The 22,538-nt window shown below is 40.0% G+C and overlaps 1 protein-coding gene across 2 annotated transcripts in view; it reads left to right on the top strand.

Annotated features, from left to right (window-relative positions):
• The first annotated feature begins 1,182 nt into the window (after positions 1 to 1,182).
• Positions 1,183 to 22,538, top strand: part of EXOC1 (exocyst complex component 1) — an 80,959-nt gene continuing 59,603 nt past the window's right edge. The window contains exons 1-4 of one of the 2 annotated variants that reach the window (XM_006868051.1): positions 1,183 to 1,246; positions 7,019 to 7,152; positions 14,303 to 14,433; positions 19,797 to 19,956. In XM_006868051.1, coding sequence (XP_006868113.1) covers positions 7,029 to 7,152; positions 14,303 to 14,433; positions 19,797 to 19,956 — 415 coding nt within the window. In that variant the 5' untranslated portion in view covers positions 1,183 to 1,246; positions 7,019 to 7,028. The remainder of the gene's footprint in view (positions 1,247 to 7,018; positions 7,153 to 14,302; positions 14,434 to 19,796; positions 19,957 to 22,538) is intronic. The other variant, XM_006868050.1, reaches the window with a different exon arrangement.

Genomic DNA, 22,538 nt, shown 5'->3' with positions numbered 1-22,538 from the left:
AACTATCACATAATTCACAATAAAACATTTAAGAAAAAAAAAAAAAGAGCATCCACAGTAAGTGGTACAAATATTGAACATACCAGGAACTGCCAGAACAAATTCATCTGTTTTGGAAGAAGTACAACCAGAACGCTCCTTGGAAGTGAGGATGGCAAGACTTCCTCTTCAGTACTTTGGAGATGTTATCAGGAGGGATCAGTCCCGGGAAAAGGATATCTGCTTGGCAAAGTAGAGGATCAGGGGAAAACCTTCAAGGAGATGGATTGGCAGAGCGGCTGGAACAATGGGCTCAAACATAACAATTGTGAAGACGACTCAGGAACAAACAGTGTTTCTTTCTGTTGCACATAGGGTCACTATGATTCAGAAACGACTTGTCAACCTTAACTGCATATTTAGAACAATCTAGGGAGTTATTCAAAGTAATATCTCATTCGCACATCCAGAGTTTTAATTGGACTCATTTAAACTCTCCAGTGTTTCGCTCTGCTGCGAATAATATCGCTATGAGTCGGTATCCACTCGGTGGCACCTAACAACAAACTCTCCACACTTTAACTGTCACAAATGCAAAAAATAAAACACGTTAACTGATATCCTCTCCTGTTGTTAAGTGCCATCAGTCAGTTCCCACCCATGGCGACCCTCTATAAGTCTTCCAAGGAGCACCTGGTAGATTTGAACCACTAACTTTGTGATATCAGTCCAGTGCTTATCCTATAGCGCCACACCAGGACTACTCTTAACTTACTGAAAATAAGAAAGCGTCATAAATGTAAAAGTTAAAACACTCCAGTTGATTTTCTCTTAAGCGGACTGCTAAAACAACTTAAAAAATAGTTCTTTTCATAGCGTAGTACTGAACCCTATTGGTCTAAGTCCATCAGACGGTGACAGCCGCACAGCTCCTGCCATTCTTTGGCACGCCCCTTCCGGCGGGGTCGTGTCTTGACACGACACGCCCCTCCAGTAGGGCCCCGCCCCCCTTGTCTATTGGCCACTCCCTTCCCCGCCCCCCCCCCTCACACACACACATCCTCTCCTTCCTCCGCTTTGGGGCTGACTTCCGGCTCGGTGGTTTGTCACGTGCCCGGATATGGGAAGTGGTAGTGGAACGGTTTGCTTCCAGTTCACTACTTAATTGAGGATCGTTTTCCAGTTGCGGTCGCCGCCCGCAGCACTCGGTACTGTCTCCTTCTCGGAGGACCAACCTCCGTACAGCCGGGCTTAGTCCGGTCCTGCGGTAAGCTTTCTGCCCAGCTGCCAGCGGGCGGGGCCAGGGTCTGAGGCAGCACCTCCTTCCCATTGCAGACTCCGCGTGTGGGGTCTTGGCATCGTTCCTTCTGCTGTCAGTCCCGCCTTTCCTTTCCCCGCCTCTCCGGGTAGGGTGCAAGGTCCTCGAGCTCTCCCTACTTGTCCTGGGGTCTGGGAGATGGAGGAGCAGGGAGGACAATGCTCACATCCCTTTCCGGCTCCTCCGGAACCACATTTCATTTGTGCCCTGAGATTGAGCTTTGGCTTGGAGGATGTGACAGTGCTTTCTTTGTCTCGATCCGTTTTCTTCTCAATTTCATAAGAACAGTTTTCTTTCTCCATGTACCGTTCTCATTTCTGGTGACAGTATTCCGTGTATAGCATGCAGGGCCCGACCCAGTTCACTGACAGGCAATTTGTCACGTCAAGACCACCACAGAGACTAATGATCCAATTCAATTATAGGAAATAACCAAACAGACAGTAAGCAGTGGCTGGCTGCCTCTAGAATGTGGTCAGACATAGGTTCTTAGACCTGGAAAATAATTTGAGAGAATCATTAACGTCTTAATAAATTGCTGTCTTCAGAAAGTGTGATAAAGATTGGAGAGTTGATTGCTTACCTCTTTGAATATAAATGCCACGAAGGTAAGGAGGGGCTGCTTGCCTTCATGAACATGCCTTTCAAGTTCACTAGAGCACATAGTCATCAATGTTTGCTTATTGGTGTCACATAGTGCTTTTCATATATGCCTAACTCCTTTATGAAGTATGGAAAATCCTCTCTTGTTTTACTACTTACCATGTATTGAGTTCTTGCTTTTGACCAAGAAGGGGCTGTGTGGGAAATGTTGGCCACTATTCATCTGATGTCAGCTTGAGGACTAAGGTGCGCCTGACCCAGGCCATTGTGTTTTCAATAGCCTCATATGGATGCGAAAGCTGGACAGTGAATAAGGAAGATGGTAGAAGAATTGATGCCTTTGAGTTGTGGTGTTGGAGGAGAATACTGAAAGTGCCATGGATTGCCGAAAGAACCAATAGATCTGTTTTGGAAGAAGTGCAGCCAGAGTACTCCTTGGAGGCCAGGATGGCTAAGCTTCGTCTCTCCTACTTTGGACATATTGTCCGGAGGAAACAATCGTTGGAGAAGGATGTCATGCTGGGTAGGGTGGAGGGTCAGAGAAAAAGAGGAAGACCCCCAACGAGATGGATCAGCCAGGTGGCATCATTGATGGACTCAAGTGTGGCAGTGGTAGTGAGGTTGGCCCAGGATCAGACATTGTTTCGTTCTGCTGTGCATGGGGTCGCTATGAGTCAGTTCCGACTCGATGGCACCTGACAACAACAACATTCATCTGACCAGATGTGGTGCTACAGGTTAGTGCGCTGAACTGCACAGTCGGTTCGAACCGCAATGTTGGCTTTTGTATCTCGCCAGTCGCTCCTCAGAAACCCTGTATCGAGTAGCTCTGAGTCAAAACCGACTCGAAGGCACTTAACAACATTCATTTGACCAGTTTTTACTAATCAGATCGGCTACTGCAAGAGGTATATGTTGAATACCTTCTATGAACCCAAAATATTATGATAGGCTTTTGTTTCTCTCCTTCCCACCTTTTTATCTTTTCTTTAAGGGCGGTTTTGAGACCCAGGAGATTTTGATCTCATGCACTAATTAGAAAGCAAGTGGTTGCTTGATTACTTATTAAGTGTGAGAAGTGCAGTTGAAATTGAGAGATCAATTTGAATTTAAGATCCTTCTTGAGTTAACCTCACATAAATCATGAAGTACAATTCTCTGTATGGAAGAATACCAAAGCAAAGATTTAAAGCCTAAAAAGAACAGAATACATGGAATAAAAGATTCAGACACAGGAACATTAGGAAAATCTTGGCCAAGGTCATAGTGTGATGAAAACTGTTTTAAGATTATCTGTTTATCGAGCTTGTGGGAATTGTGGAAACTTGCAAAGAGATTGCCAGATGCTACAGAGGATGGGAGTCTGGTTCAGTGTGACAGTGGGAGCAGAAAGAAAGGAAGGAATTATGTGTTGTTAGTGCCGTTGAGTTGGTTCCAACTCATAGCCATCCTGTATAGGGTTTCCAAGGAGCAGCTAGTGAATTTCAACCACTGACCTTGTGGCTCAAACCAACCTTTCAATCGAGTCCTACAGTCCAGAGATAGAAAATTAAATTGATCACTGTCTAGTGTGAAATAGGAGGGAATAGAGCTTTCTTTATCCGTGTCTAGGCCCTAGAGCATATTAACGATTAATAACAAGCATTTTAATAGGTGGAAAAGAGATTCAGATAGGTGAACATGTAGAGAGATGGAGAAAAAAGCAGTTGGAGAGAGTTGTACTTCATAGCCTCTGTGTTATCTGAAGAGTAAGTATTAAAGTCATTTGCAGAGACTGAAGGGGCCAACATGAATTGGGGCCTAAAGGCCTGTAGTAAAGCTTTGTCCACAACAGTGATGGCAAATGGGAAAAGGAAGTGTTGATGTTAAAGAATGGCTGAGCAGCATTGAAAGTCCAGCTTTGATATTTGAATGTATTCGGTGAGCAGGGTACATGGCTTTCTTCAGTGGCATATGGTCACCCAATGAAAGTAGAGGAAAAATCAGTTTAGTGGATTGATTAAACATGGTGAACTGATCAGCACACATGGTTAGATCATTGAAGGGGTGTAGGAAATCACTGCCTCCAGGTTAGTTGGTGCTTGTTAAGTGCTGTCAAGTCCGTTCCAACTCAAATCCTTGTATACAGTTTCCAAGGATCAGCTCGTGGGTTTGAACCACTGGCCTTGTGGTTATCAGTCCAATGCTTATTCTGCAGTACCACACCAGCAATCCTAGGTTATGCTTACAAGATTTCACGTTCAAAATACAATGCTGCTATTGCTAGGTACTGTCCAGTTGGTTCCAACTCAGAGACCTGGTGCAGGGTTTCCGAGGAGCCACTGGTGGGTTTGAACCAATGACCTTGTGGTTAGCAATTCAGTGCTAACCCTAAAGTGACACACCAGGGGAGCCCTGGGGACTTAAATTAATCTAGGAGGAGCTAGTTAGACTCTGAGAACAAGGAGTCAAAAGAAGTTGAGTTGAGGTTAAAGAGGGATAGGATAGGGATGGAAGGAACAGATGAATGAATCTTGAGAGAAAAGCAATTTTTGGAGTAGGAGTTAAAAATAGAAATTTGACAGATTGAATAAAATATAGAAACAATTTGTGTGACAAAAGTAGCAATTTCGTTAAATTCACTGTAAGTTGTAATTTTAAAACTCATAAATTCTTCATTTTTCAGTAGAAGCTTTATTATTTACTTTGTTGTAAATAGAAGTTAATTTTCTAGGCAAGTTCATTTGTATGAAATACTGCACACATCTCTATTTATCATGATGTTATTTATTAGTCCAGTGGTGAAGATTCTTGGTTTCTTTGCACTGAGGTTCAACCCATACTGAAGGCTATGGTCTTTGAACTTCATCACAAAGTAATTGCCAAGAAATTTGGAAAACACCTACCTGGTCAACTGATTGGAAATGATCCATATCTGTGCCCTTCTGAAGAAAGGTGGTCTAACTGAATGTGGAAATCATCAAACAGCATCATTAATATAGTATGCAAATAAAAATTTGCTGGCAATCAATTAAAAAATGGTTGCAGCAGCGCAACATCAGGGAGCTGCAAAAATTCAAGCCAGAGTCAGAAGAATTAGGGATACCATTGCTGACGTCAGATGCATCTTGACTGAAAACAGAGAATACCAGAAAAATGTGTTTACATGTGCTTTATTGAGTAGGCAAAGACATTCAACTATGTGATTCTTAACAAAGTTTGGATAACATTGTGAAGAATGGGTATTCCAGAACAATTAATTGTACTCGTGAGGAACCTGTACATAGGCCAAAAGACCGTTGTTCCAACAGAATGAGGGGATACTGAGTGGTTTAAATCAGGAAAGGCTTGTAACAGGATCATATTCCTTTTACCATACATATTTACTCTGCACACTGAGTATAAATCTGAAAAACTGGATTATATGAAGAAGAACATGGTATCAGCATTGAAGGATGACTTATTATAAACATGTGATCTGTAAATGACACAACCTTGCTTGCTGGAAGTGAAGAGGGCTTAAAATACTAATGAAGATCAGAGACCACAGTCTTCAATATGGATTGTACCTTAGTGTAAAGAAAGCAAAAATTCTCACCACTGGAACAATAAATAATATCCTGACAAATAGAGAAAAAAATTGAAGTTGTCTTTGGATCCATAATCAACACTCATGGAAACAGCAGTCAAGAAATCAAACAACATATTGTATTAGGCAAATCTGTTGCAGAAGACCTCTTTAAAATGTTCAGGAACAACTATCTCACTTTAAGGACTAAAATGTGCACCTGACCCAAGCCATGGTATTTTCATTTGCCACAAGTGCGTGTGAAGTTTGAATGAATAAAGACCAGAGAAGAACTGGTACATTTTAATTATGGTGTTGGAAAAGTGTATTGAGAGTACCATGGACTGCCAGAAGAACAAATAAATCTGTGTTGAAAGAAGTACAATCAGAATGTTTCTGCAAGTGAGGACGGTGAGAATGTGTCTTGTATTTTGGACATATCAGGAGGGACGAGTCCATGCAGAAGGACATCATCCTTGGTAAGGGGGAGGGTCAGTGAAAAAGAGGAAGACGCCTAATGAAATGGATTGGCACAGTGGCAGCAGCAGACATGACAATTACGAGGATGGCAGAGGACTGGGCAGTATTCTGTTTTCATAGGGTTGCAATAAATCAGACTTGATTGGACAGCACCTCCCAGCAACAACAATGACCAAGAAATATAGGTGACACAAATGGTTTGCACTCAATAACTAACTTAAGGATTGACAGTTTGAACCCACCCAATAGTACTACAGAAGAAAGGTCTGGCAACCTGCTTCTCAGAAGGTTACAGCCAAGAAAACCCTGTGGAGCAGTGCTACTCTACTGTGAAGTTGCCATGAGACAAATTTGACTAATGTTGGATTAATCACTGGGGATAGCTAATGAGGTTAAGCACCTTTTCATGTACTTTTGGGCCATTTTTATCTTTTATGGAGACATAGCCATTCAAATACTTTGCTCAGTTTTAACCTGATTATTTGTCTTTTTATTGTTGACTTGTAAGAGTTCTTTATATGTTGTTAAATGGCATTGAGTCAGTTTCAACTCACAGGGACCTTATGTACGGTTTCCAAGGAGCAGCTGTTAGATTTGAACTGCTGACCTTTTGGTTAGCAGCTCTGTGCTTATCCTACAGCACCACACCAGAACTCTAGTAGGACACTACATAGAAACTTTATTTTTTAAAGGTTGGTCATGGATTTGTATCTTTACTTTTTCTTTTTTGATTTACAGCACTCATTAAGACTTTGGAGTCCTGTGTGGTGCTGTTGGAAACCCTGGACTGCTAACCACAAGGTTAGGAACCCCATCAGCTGTTCCTTGGAAACCCTGTACATGGTCACTATGAATCTGAACCGAGTAGACAGCAGTTAATAGCAGCAACAGCATTAAGTACTTCAGATTTTTAAATTTTGACAACACTGGTTCTTCTCTAAATTTATATCTAAACTTACAACTTTGATTTCTTAGTATAGTAAATTATTTCTCTTAAACTCACTACTCAATAAGATTTTTATCACAAATTGGATGGTGTAAGATAGCATGATTTTCAGAATGAGCTTAATATTCATACTGAATTTTTTCAGCTGAGAAAGGATGACGGCAATCAAGCACGCATTACAAAGAGACATTTTTACACCAAATGATGAGCGACTCCTGAGCATCGTAAATGTCTGCAAAGCAGGAAAAAAGAAAAAGAACTGTTTTTTGTGTGCCACAGGTAGGTGTCCAGTAAGAAAAGGCCCTCACTTGATGTGCTTTTGTTGCTGTGAGAACTTTCTTCCTTGTTTTAAATGCTCACATTTCCTCTAATTGGAAACTGGGGGAGGATCAACATTCATTATTTATATTGTGATTTTCAAATATTGAATAGATGTAAAAAACACCAAACAGCCTATACATTGCTTGCATACCTGCCTCTGAGTCTAAGAAGAATATTGCCATTATCTCTGAATTCTCCTGGGTGCCCTTCCCGGATCCCATTCCCTTCCCTCTGGCTTGCTTTCCTTTATCATCTTACTTGTCTGTTTGTTATCTCAAACAATATATTGTTTAGTTTTGCATGTTTTTGGAGTTTACATAAATTGAAGCATAATGCAGATATATATTTGTGGCTTTTTCCTACCCTATGTTATGTTTAAGGAGCTCTGGTAGCGTAGTGGTTACGAGTCGGGCTGCTAACCTCAAGGTCGGCAATTTGAAACTACCAGCTGTTCCATGGGAAAAATATGAGGCTTTCTGCTCCCGTAAAGCTTTACAATCTTGGAACCCCTATACTGTACAGGGTCGCTATGAGTAGGAACCAACTCCCCGGCACACTACCACCACCACCACCACTACCACCATGTTAGTTTGTGTTCATGAGCCTTTATCATGTTCTTTCCTATAGCCATATCTCCATCATTTTCCACTGCTGTGCCCCAGTATCATAGTGGATTATGAGTTGGGCTACTAACTGCAACGTCAGCAGTTCGATTTTACCAGTCAAGGGAGAAAGATGAGGCTTTCTGCTCCCAGGCAGACTTACAGCCTCGGAAACCCTATATGGGGTCGCTGTGAGTCAGAACTGACTTGACGGGCACACAGCCACCACCATCACCATGTAGTAAATGTAAAGAGAACAAAACTCTTCACAACTTGGACCAATAACCAACATTGTAAAAATGACACAGAGGCAGCATGTGACTGCATATGACTTTACAAGGAGGGTGAAAAATCAAACTCATGAACACAAGGCCAATGCCTATGAGGCAAAGGTCAAACATGCAGCCTTCTACCTTCTCAACCAATTCTGACACCAGCCGTCCCTCCCACAACATTCCTTAACTTCTCTACTGGGTTTGATGATTCATTGCATTGACTGCACATAACTCAGCTGGGTTTGATAATTCATTACATTGACTGCACAGAACTCACAGACAACTCCACAATCGTGATGTTTACTAAGGAAGTTAACGGTTATAATTCAGGATCAGGACACAGTTCTTCCAGTCTGACAGCCTCTTCTCAGCTGTACCCACAGACATGCCTCCCTTTGGTCCTTCAGCTACATGGACCCTTGATCTCTACAAGGGCCTAAGCTTTCCTGTAAGGCCATGTTACAAAACTCTTAAGTCTGCCTATAAATGCTCAAAGGGTACTTCACTCTGCTTTAAACCTCAGTCCAAAGGCACTTGACTCTAGCTACATGGGTTGGCAAACCTGGTTCCCCAGATTAAGTTCTTGGAGGCACTCCACAAGTGAGCCTCATGCCAAAGGCACTCACTTTTACTTGCCCTGTGGGCCAGGACGTATCTCGTGCTCTGGTTCTTGGTTCTACTATTGCTATTCCTGATGTCACAGGTCTCTGTCACAGGGACCTCGAGGTCTAAATAATGTGCCCCACTCCCATATGGTTCTTTTTATGTTGGAGTGAGATGCCCTTTCATACTTCTCAAATGACTCATTTTATACCCACCAGGATGGCAAAATTGACCAGTTCCCATGCTAGAGTTCTAAGTTTCTGCAGTCATAAAATTCTGTTAATAATCACTCACAACTGAATCATAATAATCCGTCAGCACCTTCCCCCACCTTCTGTTGCCCAGACCTATCAGGCAAAGCTGCCTAATTCCAGCCAGTCATTTGATGGGTGTCACAAAGATTCAGACTAGAAGAGCCATAGTAAGTAGTCCACCATACCGTAGGCATCATAAGAAACAGGAAAGATTGAAGTTGTCAGGGATTTCATTTATTAAGCTCCGCAATCAGTACTTAGGGAGGCAGCAGTGAGGGAATCAAATGTCTTGTTGTATTGGGCAAATATGCTACAAAAGACCTCTTTAAAGTGGTAAAAAGCAAAGATTTCACTTTAAGGGCTAAGGTGCACCTGACCCAAGCCATGGTATTTTCATTTGCCTCATAAGCATTTGAAAGCTGAATAATGAATAAGAGAGATGGGCATAAATTGATGTCTTTGTATTATGGTGTTGGTAAAGAATATTGAAAGTACCATAGACTGCCAGAAGAACAAATATCTGTCTTGGAAGAAGAAGTACAGCCAGAATCGTCCTTAGACATGAGTATGGTGAGACTTTTTCTCACGTACTTTGAGCTTGTTGTCAGAAGAGACTGTCCCCTTGAGAAGGATATCATGCTTGGTAAAGTAGAGACTCGGCAAAAAAAGAGGCAGATTCCCAACAAGAGAGGTTGATACAGTGTCTGTACCAGTGAGCTCAACTGTGTTTCATTCTGGTGTGTATAGGTTGGCATGATGTCCCCAGCACTGTATTCCACTGTATGAGATTTCACAGGTTACTACCATTTCTGCTAGTCAGAAACTGTAGGCTTGTTTCCAATTTATGCTATTATAGACAGTACTTTTGTGAATATGTTTGTTCTTGTCTCCTAATAAATAAAAGCAAGAATTTTCTAGGGTACATCCCTGCATGAGAAGTTGCTGGGTGTCTTCATTTCTTAGTGCTGCTATAACAGAAATACTGCAAATGAATGTCTTTAATGAACAGAAGTTTATTTTTTCAGGTTAGGAAGATAGAAATTAGATTTCAGCTTCCCAGTTATCCCCAATGGCTTCAAGTTATTTCTGACTCATAGCAACCTTATAAGATAAAGTAGAACTCCTAGGTTTCTGAGACTGTAACTCTTAGCAGAAGCAGATGTTCTTAGCTTTCTCCCTTGAAGTGGCTGGGTAGGGTTGAACCACTGACTTTCTGGTTGCCACCAGCACTTCTTTGGTCAATAACGTAACAAAGAAAACTTTACTCTTAATGGGATTTGTTGTTGTTGGGTGCTGTTGAGTTCGTTCAAACTCCTAGAGACCCTGTGCACAACAGAGTGAAACACTCCCTGGTCCTGTGTGATTCTCACAGTCATTGTTACTCTGTTGCTGCTGCCACCGGGTCAATCCATTTCATTAGGGGTCTTCCTCTTTTTCACTGACCCTCCACTTTACCAAACATGATGCCTTTCTGCAGGGACTTGTCACTCCTGACAATATGTCTGATGTATGAGAGACTTAAGTCTGGCAAGCCTTTCTTCTGAGGAGCACTCTGGCTGTACTTCTTCCAACACTCCTGACCTTTAGAGCAGATTTTTAAAGAGGAGAACTTTATTCTTTATTTAAGATGACATGCCAGAAGTTATGAAGAATTTCTGTTGCAACACATTTTGGAAAATAGAATAACTTTAGTAACTTGCACTGCAGAGATAATTTTTTTAAAGAAATTCATATTAAAATTGAAGTATTAGTTCAATGTCCCATATATGATTCCATGATCTACATAGGGGAAGGTCTTCTGTAATAGAATATGCTCCTGTACAGCCAAGATATTTATTTAAGGTTGTTTGATTTCCGTACCATTGTGCCACTACAAGCTTCTGGGATAATCCCACATGGCAAATCAGTCGTCATTGTAGCAGGTCAGGACTGGCCTCCACCCCTTCCCCCTACTGCAGCCTCTTTGTTGTTGGGCATTTCCTCTCACACCACGAATGCCTCTTGCTGATCCAGGACCTTCTCCCTGAATAACCAGCTCTACCGTGAGGAGGAGCAGCTCCAACATGAAAACCATCGTGTGGCTCTTCACCTCCACCACAGTCGTTCTGTAATCATAGCCATAATGAACCTAAGGATCTCCTTAATGCTCTAGAAGATCTACATAGCCCCCTCTGAATGTAGGTTTCATGTAGCCATCCTTTACCAAATATAAGGACTTCTGTCTATTCCTGTCTTCTCATACTTTTTTGTTATTTTTCAAATCATAAATAGATGGTGGTGGTGGTCGTGTGCCGTAGAGTCAGTTCCGACTCATAGTGACCCTTTTTAGGGTTTCCGAGGCTGTGCACCTTTATAGGAGCAGAAAACCGCCAAGCAGCTGGTACCTTTGAACTGCTGACGTTGTAGTTAGCAGCCCGACTTGTAACTACTGCACTACCAGATGTTAAACTTAATCAAATTTTTTTTAACATCTGAGAATATCATATAATTTTTCTCCCTGAATTTGTTACTGTGGTTGGTAATCATACTTGGTTTTTCTAATGATAATTACTGTCTGGAATAAACCCAATTCATCTTATGGCTTTATTATATATTATTTTATGTACTGCTAATAAAATAAAACTACTATGACATCACATTAATACGACTTATCCTGATTTTAGAGATTTTAAAATGTAGGTAGGGGCATGGATAGGGAGGAATACATCTTAGGATTTATGCAATAAAGTATTATCTTCTGTATCTATCTTTTATATATACTCTTGGGTAACTTTACCAATACAATAGTTGTTTTAAAATTTTTGCATTCATATTCATTAGGAGCATGGGCCTGTAGTTTTCCTTTTTCACACAGTCTTTGTCTGACTTTATAATAATAAAGGTATAAAATAAGTTAGGCAGTGTTCCCTCAGTTTCTGTACTTTAGAATAGCAGTGTAAGTTTGGACTTATTCATGTCTTGAAAGGTTGCAGAAGATACCAATAAAACTGTCTTGGAAAAGTATGCTTATTTGGGGAGTGGGGAAATGGAGATTTTTTAAGCTACTGTTGCTGTTTCTTTAATGGTTTTGAACTTTCTGTATTTTCTTTTCTGAATCAGTTTTGGTAAGTTACATTTTTTGGCAGAATTTCACCACCACTTATATCTATGTTTTCAGATGTATTGGCATCTACTCCAATTCAACGTTCATTCTTCTGCCAGAGTACTTCTTAAAAACTGGAAACGGGAGAATGTCATTTCCATAATGAATATCCTTTGAGAGATCCCCATAAGGTGTGCAAGAATGCCCAGACTTGCAGATAGTACCTATTTGACCTAGCTTGGATGGTTTGATGATCAGAATTAGAATAGAGGAAGATAAAGAAACTTGAGACAGGATGCAAGTGTAAATTGCTACAATTTGATGAACTTGATCTTTACTTATGATGTAGTATCTCAAAATACCAATCACAAGGGAAGGTGTCTTCACATCAAGGATTAAGCCTGTCCCCTCAGTATAAAGGGTTGATAGGGACAGGTAACTTAGACATTGGCTACCTAAAATATGGGAGCTATAAAGGCATGAAGTGACTGGCTTACAAGTTTTCAAGAGGGAGTTTAGTTTCAGAGAGTGGGGCAAGGGGGTGAAGATAAAATCCCCACTGAATAGTTTTCATCTTGTCTAGATGGGTCTGCTGAAAGGAGTTGGGGATAGGATTCTTTTGATTCAGTAGTGAGTGATTGTTATGATGACTAATTGCGATTGCCCCAACTGTAAAGGTAGATGATGTGTAGTGAAAAGGGAGGAGCAGTTAATCTTATATTCCAGGAACAGAGGACCCTAGGACCATCGAGAGGGAAGAGCATGAGCAAAATGGGGGACCCTAATCAGAGAAGCAGTGATACCAGAGACGGAGGCAGAGGTGATGGCATGGAGAGATTGAGCCTCTGAGGACTCTAGATTCATGGAAAGAGCAAGGCTGTATGCTGGCGGGCAGAGGCTGGCTAGCAAAATGTGCCCTTTGAGTGTTTAAATGAGTATGTATTCCTGTGTGTTTTTATGTACATTTAAAAAAATGAAGAGGGACTAGAGGCAAATACTGTTAATCCATGGCACATGGAGGAGATTGTCATCATTGCAATGAAACAAAATAAGATTGGTTGAGTGCAAAACTGATGTTCTACCATGGAAACTCACTCCGTTCACAATAACTTAAAACAAAAATAATAATAATTAAGAGCCAGGAGTGGTGTGTGTCCTTTTGTCCCCAAGATCCCTGTGCATTGAACCTGTTGCACCCAGGGACAGAAAGCTGTGGCACCAGAGGAATGGCAGAGGAACAGCAGCAGCAGAACCAAGAGCTAGAGCACAGGACAAAGTGTTGGATTTCCCAGCCCATGGAGCAAGTAAAGATGAGTGGCTCTGGGCAGGAGTTGGGCTTGCAGAGTAAAATGCTCCTAAGCACTTAGTTGGGGGAACGAAATCTGCTGACCCACAAAGCTAGAGTTGAATGTTTTCAGGCTGAGGCTTATGTTGAAGTGGTGTGCCCTGTGGGCATTCATCAGCAGCCCTAAGAGAGCTTTGTAACATTGCCCACGCAGAGGCCTGCCTATGGGCACAGCTGAGAAGAGGCTGTCCTGAATTGTGCCCTGAATGTTTCTGACCCTGAATTGTAAACTGTTAACTTCACTAATAAATTTTGTCGGGGGAGTGGGGGGAGGGATGAGATCCTCACAACTTTCAAATACAGACCCTATATTTGAATGACATCTTTTTATGAATTTCATTTCCATCTATTTCATTGCGTGTACGATCCATGTTGTTGTCCCCTCAATGGTGTTACGTTCTTTTGACATGTGTCTGTTGTTTTTTGAAATTTCTGTGTACCTCCGTTGTTGTTGTTAGGTGCCGTTGAGTGAATTCCAACTCATAGCAACCCTGTGCACAACAGAATGACACACTACCCACCCTGCTCCATCCTCACAATGTTATTCTTGAGCCCGTTGCTGCTGCCAGCTGTGCCAGGCCATATCATTGGGGGTCTCCCTGTTTTTCACTGGCCCTCCGCTTTATCAAGCATGGTGTACTTCTCCATGGACTGGTTCCTCCTGATAATATGTCCGAAGTATGAGAGACCAAGTCTCACTATCTGTGCCTCCTAGGAGCATGTAGCTCATACACTTTAAAACTTGTCTGAAGTTGTAATTCCTTAGGGATCTGCCCCGAGCCTGTAGTCTGTTGTATATGCTCATTAGCGTTCTGTTCATTGCTCAGTCATTTGTTAAGACATAGCATTCCTGTTTTAGTTCCATGTACCAGGAAACCTGACAGCTGTCTTTGTAACGAACCAGTGAGTGCATAGTCTTTCTAATGGAAGTGTGTTTCACTCAACAGTGACAACTGAACGCCCTGTGCAGGTGAAGGTGGTCAAAGTCAAGAAATCTGACAAAGGAGATTTCTACAAAAGGCAGATTGCATGGACCCTTCGAGACCTTGCTGTCGTAGATGCCAAAGATGCTATTAAAGTATGTTTGTCATCATTTTTTGACATGCGTTTAGAAAGTGTCTTTAATTTTAAATATAGGTTTACATCTACATAGGGGTCTTGTTCTGGCGCTGTAGGTTAAGTATTGGACTGTTACCTGCAAGGTTGGCAGTTCAGACCCAAGCTGCTCCTTGGAAGCCCTATACAGGGTTTCTATGAGTCAGCACCCATTTTGTGGCACTTAACAACAATGTTTACATAGATTTATGATTGAAAGATGAACTACACCTATTTTTATGATCACTCTAACCAAGAATTAATCTGAAGTACTATATGTCATCAATTATATTGATTATAGTATATAATTTTATGTACTGCTAAAAAAATGACATTGCACTGATAATACTTATCCTGATTTGCAAGATTTTAAAATATAGGAGAAAAAAAGACTCTTTACATTTATGAAATAAAGTATTTTATGTACGTTGTTGGTTGTAAAGTGTCATGGAGTCAGTTCCAACACATAGCGACCCTGTATAGGATTTCCAGGGAGCAGCTGGTAGGTTTCAGCTGCTGACCTTGTGGTTCGCAGTCCGGTGATCATCCTTCAGCACCACAGGATTAAGTTTGCCAGCACAGTATCTGTGTTAAGATTTTTTTCATTCATATTCATTAGGAGCATTGAATGTCATTTCTTTTTTTACATTATCTTTGTCTGACTTTATAATAAAGTCATAATAAATTGGAGAGTGTTCCTTCATTTTCTATACTTTGTGATAGTTATGTAAGTTTGGAAGATATTATTCAATTTTCCGTTCCCCCATAAGTCCTCAAGTTACTAAAAATAGGTATGTGTGTTGATTGTTTTCACTTGTTCATATTTGTGCACAAGCTTTGTTAACTAGAGCAAAATAATCTTGGCTCTGTGCATTCAAACACATGTCTGTATTTAGGTCAGATATGCAAAGGGACTTCAAAAAGTTCCAGGGAAAACGGAATTACAAGATAATGGGGTATTTCTACCAACTTTTGAAACCTCCTTATATTCAACCATTTTAGATTTTGAAGTAGGTTGTATGAGTTGATAGGTGTGTGTTTGTTTTTTAATCTTCATTATCATGGCAAAATTTTTCCAAATCATGTAATACAACCAAAGTGAGTCTTCCTTAATTCACAGTCATCAGCCGAGGCAGTCTAGCTGGCTTTTAAGAAGCCCATGACGTTTATGTGTGGTTCAAGTAGGACTTAGAGTGGATGGTGCTTGTGGTTGTTGTTAAGTGCCATTGAGTCAGTTCTGACTGATAGCAACCCTGTGTAGGATTTCTGAGGATTTCTGGTGGGTTTGAACTGCCAATTAATCTGTTAGTTAATTGCAGTTAACAGACCAGTGCTTATCCAGCAGTGCCACACCATGACTCCAGTAGAGGTATATATACCATAGTTTTAAAGAAAATGTATCTTGCTTCCACATAAACCACACACTTTAAGGAATTATAATAACACGATGATCACTTTAAAGTGCTGTCTACATTCCTGGCTATTCAAGGCTTTTCCTGGCAATACTTTTTTCCAAGTAACCAACTGGTTCCCCTGATGGAATTTGGTGTGTCCTCGACCTCCTGCTCTCTAACCTGTTCCTCATCCTCTCTGGCAGCCCAAAGTCACCTCCAGGGCTCTAGGGAACAGTTTTCAACACATCCGCTTGTTGTTGGGAATAATAGCGAGGCTTACAGTAATGTAAGTATAACTGTACTTGGACCGGGCAGTGTTTCCTTCTGTTGTATATAGGGTCACTATGAGTTGGTACCAACTCGATGGCACCTAACAACAAATTTATTCAAAAGATACAGAAAAAACAAACTACCTGATGAAATTAAATTTTTATTTTACCCCTAAAAATCATGAGGAACTAAAAGCTGGAAACAGTGACAGGCAGTTGAGTCAGATACAAAAAAGAAATGAAGCAAAAACAGTTTTAAGGAGAACCTTGATTATCTGTTAAATCAGATAGCTTCCAAATGCAGACACTGTTCATCCGTTCATTATTTCAGGCAAACTGGGCCTTTACTTTATCCCTGAAAAGCACCCAAGTTTTAGACATGTGGAAATAGCATTTGACAGGAGCTTTGGGCTGTGTTTAGCGAAAGAGAATTAGAAGGGAATTTTTTAGCACTTGAATGTACTACCATGGGAAGAAGTCAAGAGTAGAAACTTTAGGTGGGTTTCTGTTTAATAGAAACTGCTTTGAGAGCTTTTCAGAAATGTACCTTTATTAAAAAGCCTTTGTCTGTAAATCGTTTTGATCTTCATAACCCTATTGACTTGCATAATTCACTAGTATTGCTGAATGCTTTTTCACAGCTGACGCCTCATTGCTGACTTGCTTAATGGATTTTTTTTTTTTCATTTTATGTAGGCACCTTTGTGTGTGAATACCATAAGGATATAAAATATAAAAATTTTATATGTAGTCTAACAGTAGCCATTTAGTATCACACATTGATTTGTGTGAATGTTGCCACTGGAGCACTCAACTTCTTTTATGGCATTATGGGAAATATTCCCAGGCAAGAGATCATTTCCCATCAAGTTTCATATCAGTTGCCAATACATTAGATTTCTGTTTTTTAAACAAGTAATAACACCATTACATTTTTATTGCAAATAGAAGTTGATAATTTTTTTATACTTCTATTAATTAAACTATAAATTAAACAAATGAGTAATTATGCTATCGTATGATTTTTATATCACAGGTCAAACTCTGATCCCTAAAACTATCCTAGCTCTTCACAGTAAAGGTCTGTTATAATGTCCCTCACTTCTAATGTCTTTTCATTTATTACCACTCAATAAAACTGTGCTATGAATTGACTGTATTATTGCCCTTCTACCCTAGAAAGCAAGGAGCTCTGGTAGCATAGTGGTTACAAATCGAAGCTACCAGCTGTTCCGCAAGAGAAAGATGAGGCTTTCTGCTCCTGTAAAGATTTACAACCTCAGAAACCCTATACAGGGTCACTATGAGTCAGAACCAACTCCACGGCACATAACCACCACCACTACCACCCTAGAAAGCGGAATCCTGGTGTGGCACGGTGGGTAAATGTGTTGGACTGCAAATTCAGTTTGACCTGCAAGATTGACAGTTCAGGTTTACCAGTTGCTCCTTGGAAACCCTGTACAGGGTCAGTGTGAGTCAGAACCAACTCAACAGCAGTTAACAACAACCCTAGAAAGGATTAAGAACACTGTTGAAATGTATGAGCCTGGTTGTTGTTTTTTTAATTCATTGAATGTGAAGAAAATACGTGTTCGTATGTTTTCTTTTTTTTACATAGTACTCAAGTGGTTTTACATTAAAGGGAACAGTACTTCCATGGCAGGAAATAATTGCTTAACTTATGAGACATATACAGAGTAAAGTATAAATCTCAGATAGTTGAGCTGATTTATCATTTGAAAGACTGTTAAGACCCATTTTTAGCTTTTGAAATGCCTTTTATTAGTCTGTGTTTTTAAAATAGAAAGAAATTAAAAGTAATCCTTGTTTTTTTTTACCTCATTTGTTCTTGAAAATCACACCAAGATATACATTGAATTTTTTTTTCATATGTTATAATTAGAAAATTTATTTCTTCTCAAGGAGTTAATGTCAAAAGACAGTCATGAATTAAGAGTATATTACCCTTTTGCGTGTGGCCTTTGCTGGGCCGGTTCCTCTCTGAAGAGCTTGGGACACGTGTGGAAGGGCTAACTGTGGACATTAGGCAGATGCAGCCCAGGATGACTTGGAAATAGAGCAGCACTTCTGAGGAAAGGAAATCATGTCAGGCAAACTGTCTGTACATATAGTTCTCAGGTCGCTTGACATGAGAGAAATCTTCCTCCATCAGGAACTCAGATGTCTGACAGCAACTCTTTGTGACACCAAGAGAAGTAATTTTCATGAAGTTCCCCCTGCATCTCCGACGGGAAGCAAGGGCGAATGGCCTTGTGAACTTCAGCTTGCCAACCCGTATTCTAGAAAACAGAAACTAGGCCTTGGAAATCAGCAGTGTGCCACCTCAGGGAAAGGTCTGAAGGAAAAGCAGTTTTCATCAGAACCTGTGCTCTCCAAGCTAATGCTATAGGATGTTGTTAAGTGCTGTCAAGTCAATTCTGACTCATTGAGACGCTGTATATAATGTTTTTGAGGAATAGTTGGTGGGTTTGAATCATCAGCCTTGTGGTTAGCAGTCCAGTGCTTATCAAATTTGTGAGAAATAAATTTCAAACTGGTTCATCTTCAGAGTAAAGAGAATAAAGGCAACTTAGCTGACCCAGGGCACAAATTGTTACCTACCACAGAAGAGAAGGAGGCGGGAACCTGTTTAAGAAATAGAAACTTTAAAATCGGATATAACCATAAAAGGAAATAGTCGAAGACTGTTCACTCCATAGTACTCAGCCAATGAGGAACTGGGAGAGCTAGGACTAAAATGCTTGTGAAACTGCCGCTGGAGCGCACCAGCCTGTCTTGCCTTCTGGGTTTGGGTGCTCAATTTTGCAAAATTACCTAATAAAGCCTCACTCACTGGGGAAAAAAAAAAAAAAGAGTATATTACCAAAGAAAGAATGTAACTTTAAAACACCATGTTATTAAATTGTTGTTAAGTGCCATCTAGTTGGTTCTGATCCATAGCTACCCGGTGTAGGGTTTCTGAGGATTGCAGCATGTTATCCTGCAACTCTATACCAGGATTCAATAGGCAATTTAAATAGAAAAAATAGGTTCAAGTTCAATTAGAGATCATCATGTTACAGACCAGGATGAGACCAGAGTCAGAAGGAGACATTGTGTACTTTGGGTCTTGGTTGGTTGGTTATGTGCCGTGGAGTTGGTTCCGACTCATAGTGACCCTGTACAGGGTTTCCGAGGCTGTAAAGCTTTCCTGGAGCAGAAAGCCTCATCATTTTCCAGCGGAACAACTGGTAGTTTCGAACATCTGACCTTGCCCAATTCGTAACCACTATGCTACCAGAGCTCCTTGCAGTATGTTGCTGCTATTATTATGATGTTATCAGAATAAAAGTCACCTAGCACATTTTTAGGAGCCCTGGTGTAGGGTATTCACTGGACTGCTAACCACAAGGTCGGCAGTTTGAATCCACCAGACACTCTTCAGGAGAAAAATGAAACTTGCTATTCCTGTGAAGATTTACAACCTCAGAAACCCTATACAGGATCTCCATGAGTTAAAATTGACAAGATGGCTGGCCAAGTGGGTAAGCACTTATAATGATGATCTTTTTTTTTTCAAGGGCAGCTTCAGCTTTTTATCTTATTGAAATGATAGATTGTATATTAATAATGAAAAAGATATGATCACAGACAATTTTTTGTGTATGTTTGTATATTAGGAAAACCCTGAATTTGATCTACATTTTGAAAAAATCTATAAGTGGGTTGCCAGCAGCCCTGCTGAAAAGAATGCATTTATTTCATGCATTTGGAAGCTGAACCAACGGTACCTCCGAAAGAAAATCGACTTTGTCAGTGTTAGTTCACAACTCTTGGAAGGTAAAGTCAAGTAAACATATATGGATAAATCATGTGTATTTTTAAATGAATATATAGTTTGACAATTAACTTAAAACACTGAGTTACCTTTTAGCATAAAGGAATTTAAAAATAGCTTTACTTATCGTAGAGATGATAGTTGTTCACTATAGAAAATTTGTCAAGTTAAATACATAACAATTACTTATACATCTATTTCTCAGAGATAACTGGAAAATAGATTTATAATGCTTTGTTGGATATGCTTTTTTATTCATATTTCAAGACTTTTCTAAAAAATACAGACATTTACAGTCTATTTCCTACCATACTTTTTCATGTAGTTTTTCTTAAACATTTTTCATATGATTGAATACTTACCCCAACATTATTTGTAATGGCACCATAGTATTCCACTGTATGATTGTACTGTTAATTTACTTAACCAATTATTTTTCATTTCCCAACTTTTTAAATAGCTATAGGATGAATATCTTGGAAGCTCTATTTTTGTGCAGGACGTAGGTGTGGTTAAGAACACAGCTCTGGGGCCAGACTGCCTGGGTTCAGTCCTGGCTTTCTTTGCCATTCAATACCTATGTAGCTTTTACTGGTGACTTAACTTCTCCATTCCTTATCTCAGAAATAGAAGTGGTAATAGTTGTGAGAATTAGATTACTTCATGTGTACAAATTGTAAGAACAGTACCAGGTATACATACTCAATAAATATTAGCTACTGTTATTTATAAGGCACTCTGGTGGTTACAAATCAGGCTACTGACATCAGGGTCAGCAGTTCGAAACTACCAGCTGTTCCGCGGGAGAAAGATGAGGCTTTCTGCTCCCGTAAAGATTTACAGCTTTGGAAACCCTGTACAGAGTCACTATGAGTTGGAGCCAACTTCACGGCACATAACAACAACAACTGTTATTTATGGACTTATGGTGTGGGGCTATAGGATCAGCTCTGGACTGCAAACCACAAGGTTGGCAGTTCAAACCCACCAGCCACTCCTTGGAAACCCTATGCAGGGTTGCTGTGAGTTGGAACCGACTCAGTGCCACTTAACGACAACAACACTATTAATATTATTTTATCAGAATAAAATCCTTAAACCTGAAGTTAATTAGGATATGATGATCAGTCTGTCTTCATGAATGTTATTCATTATGGATCATTTGTTGTTGTAAGAGTAAAACACTAATGTAAATTACTGAAAATTTATTATGAGATTTTATCCTTTGAAATGTCTTTGCATAAAAAAGAAAATGGTTTTGTATGCTTTATAGATGCAAGTTTATGTTATATTTTCTACCTCAAAGCAATTGAAATGAAAGCTAGTATGCAGGTAAAGAGATAACTTTGTTAAAAAAGTTGTTGCTTCTCATTATTGAGAAAGAAAACTTAGATATATCCCAAATTATGTATTTAAAAAAAACCTTAAATGTATCTTAAGTTGTATATTAGAATTTAAAATTAGAAACTTTCTATTAGTTTGAACCTTCTGAAATTGCCAATATTCGACCATTCGACTTATACAACTGGCCATTTCAGATGACTCAAGCTATGCATCTATTTAGTCACATACGTCTGTCTCTTTTCTGTTTTGTTTCACTCGTTTCTTTTCTGCTTGGCCATACATCTTTCCCTCCTTGGAAGTCGTTTTCTTTCACAACACTGAATATAGTAACACCTGCAAAAGAAAGCTAGAACCTTTGTAAGGTGGAAACCTGTCAGAGAAAGAAAATTTCAAATATTTTCCACTAAAACGAGAGAGATCGAAAAGTGGTTAAGACTGCAGTTTGTCGAAGGTGTAAAGCCTGTGAGACTTAGAACAGTAAGGCAGTCCTGTTGAGTTCTGCTTCTCACAGGTTTCTCTGTAATTAATCATCTTTTGGGGGCATAATATTTGGAACTGGCAGAGGCAGACCACCTTTGTCAGGCCCTGTGAACCCCCAGGGTTTTTGCCTCACCAGCATTAGTCCCCAATGTCTTGGCAGTGGTGTTAAGGAAATGACCTCCAAGAAATGTTTAGTAGTTTTTCACACCTTCAATGGTGGTTTAATTTGTTTTAAGTAGTTTTTGTTTCCATTCCAGCGTTAAGTAATAAGTGAATATAAGTTGATTTATGAACTTGCTTTTCTGTTTTCAAATATGATGTATTTCCAGTTGTCATTTATTGTCTAGGATTTATTTTAAACAATCTATTTTATTAAATCAACAATGCTAGAAAATACAACTCCTACTTGGATTTACTTCTTTAAGAAATACACCCACTCCTCAATAATTTCGTTGAATTCCAAAGATCAAGTTGTTATGTAGATATGGAGGACTTTTTTTGTTTTGTTTTCAGATCATCCACTTACCTGAATGTTTGTTTTAATTTAGAAAATATGATCATATAAGTAATAGCAACATTGGGATGCTAACCACAAGGTCAATAGTTCAAAACCGTTAGCCACCCCGCAGGAGAAAGATGAGGCTGTCTGTTCCCGTACAGATTTCACAGTTATGGAAACCCTAAGGAGCATGTCTGCCCTGCCCTACATGGGGTCACTATGAGTCGGAGTCGACTTGATGGCCGTGGGTTTGGTTTTCTT

Source organism: Chrysochloris asiatica, unplaced genomic scaffold, assembly GCF_000296735.1.
Source record: "Chrysochloris asiatica unplaced genomic scaffold, ChrAsi1.0 scaffold00115, whole genome shotgun sequence".
In the NCBI taxonomy this organism is placed as follows: domain Eukaryota; kingdom Metazoa; phylum Chordata; class Mammalia; order Afrosoricida; family Chrysochloridae; genus Chrysochloris; species Chrysochloris asiatica.
This window is presented reverse-complemented; position numbering and strand designations above follow the sequence as displayed.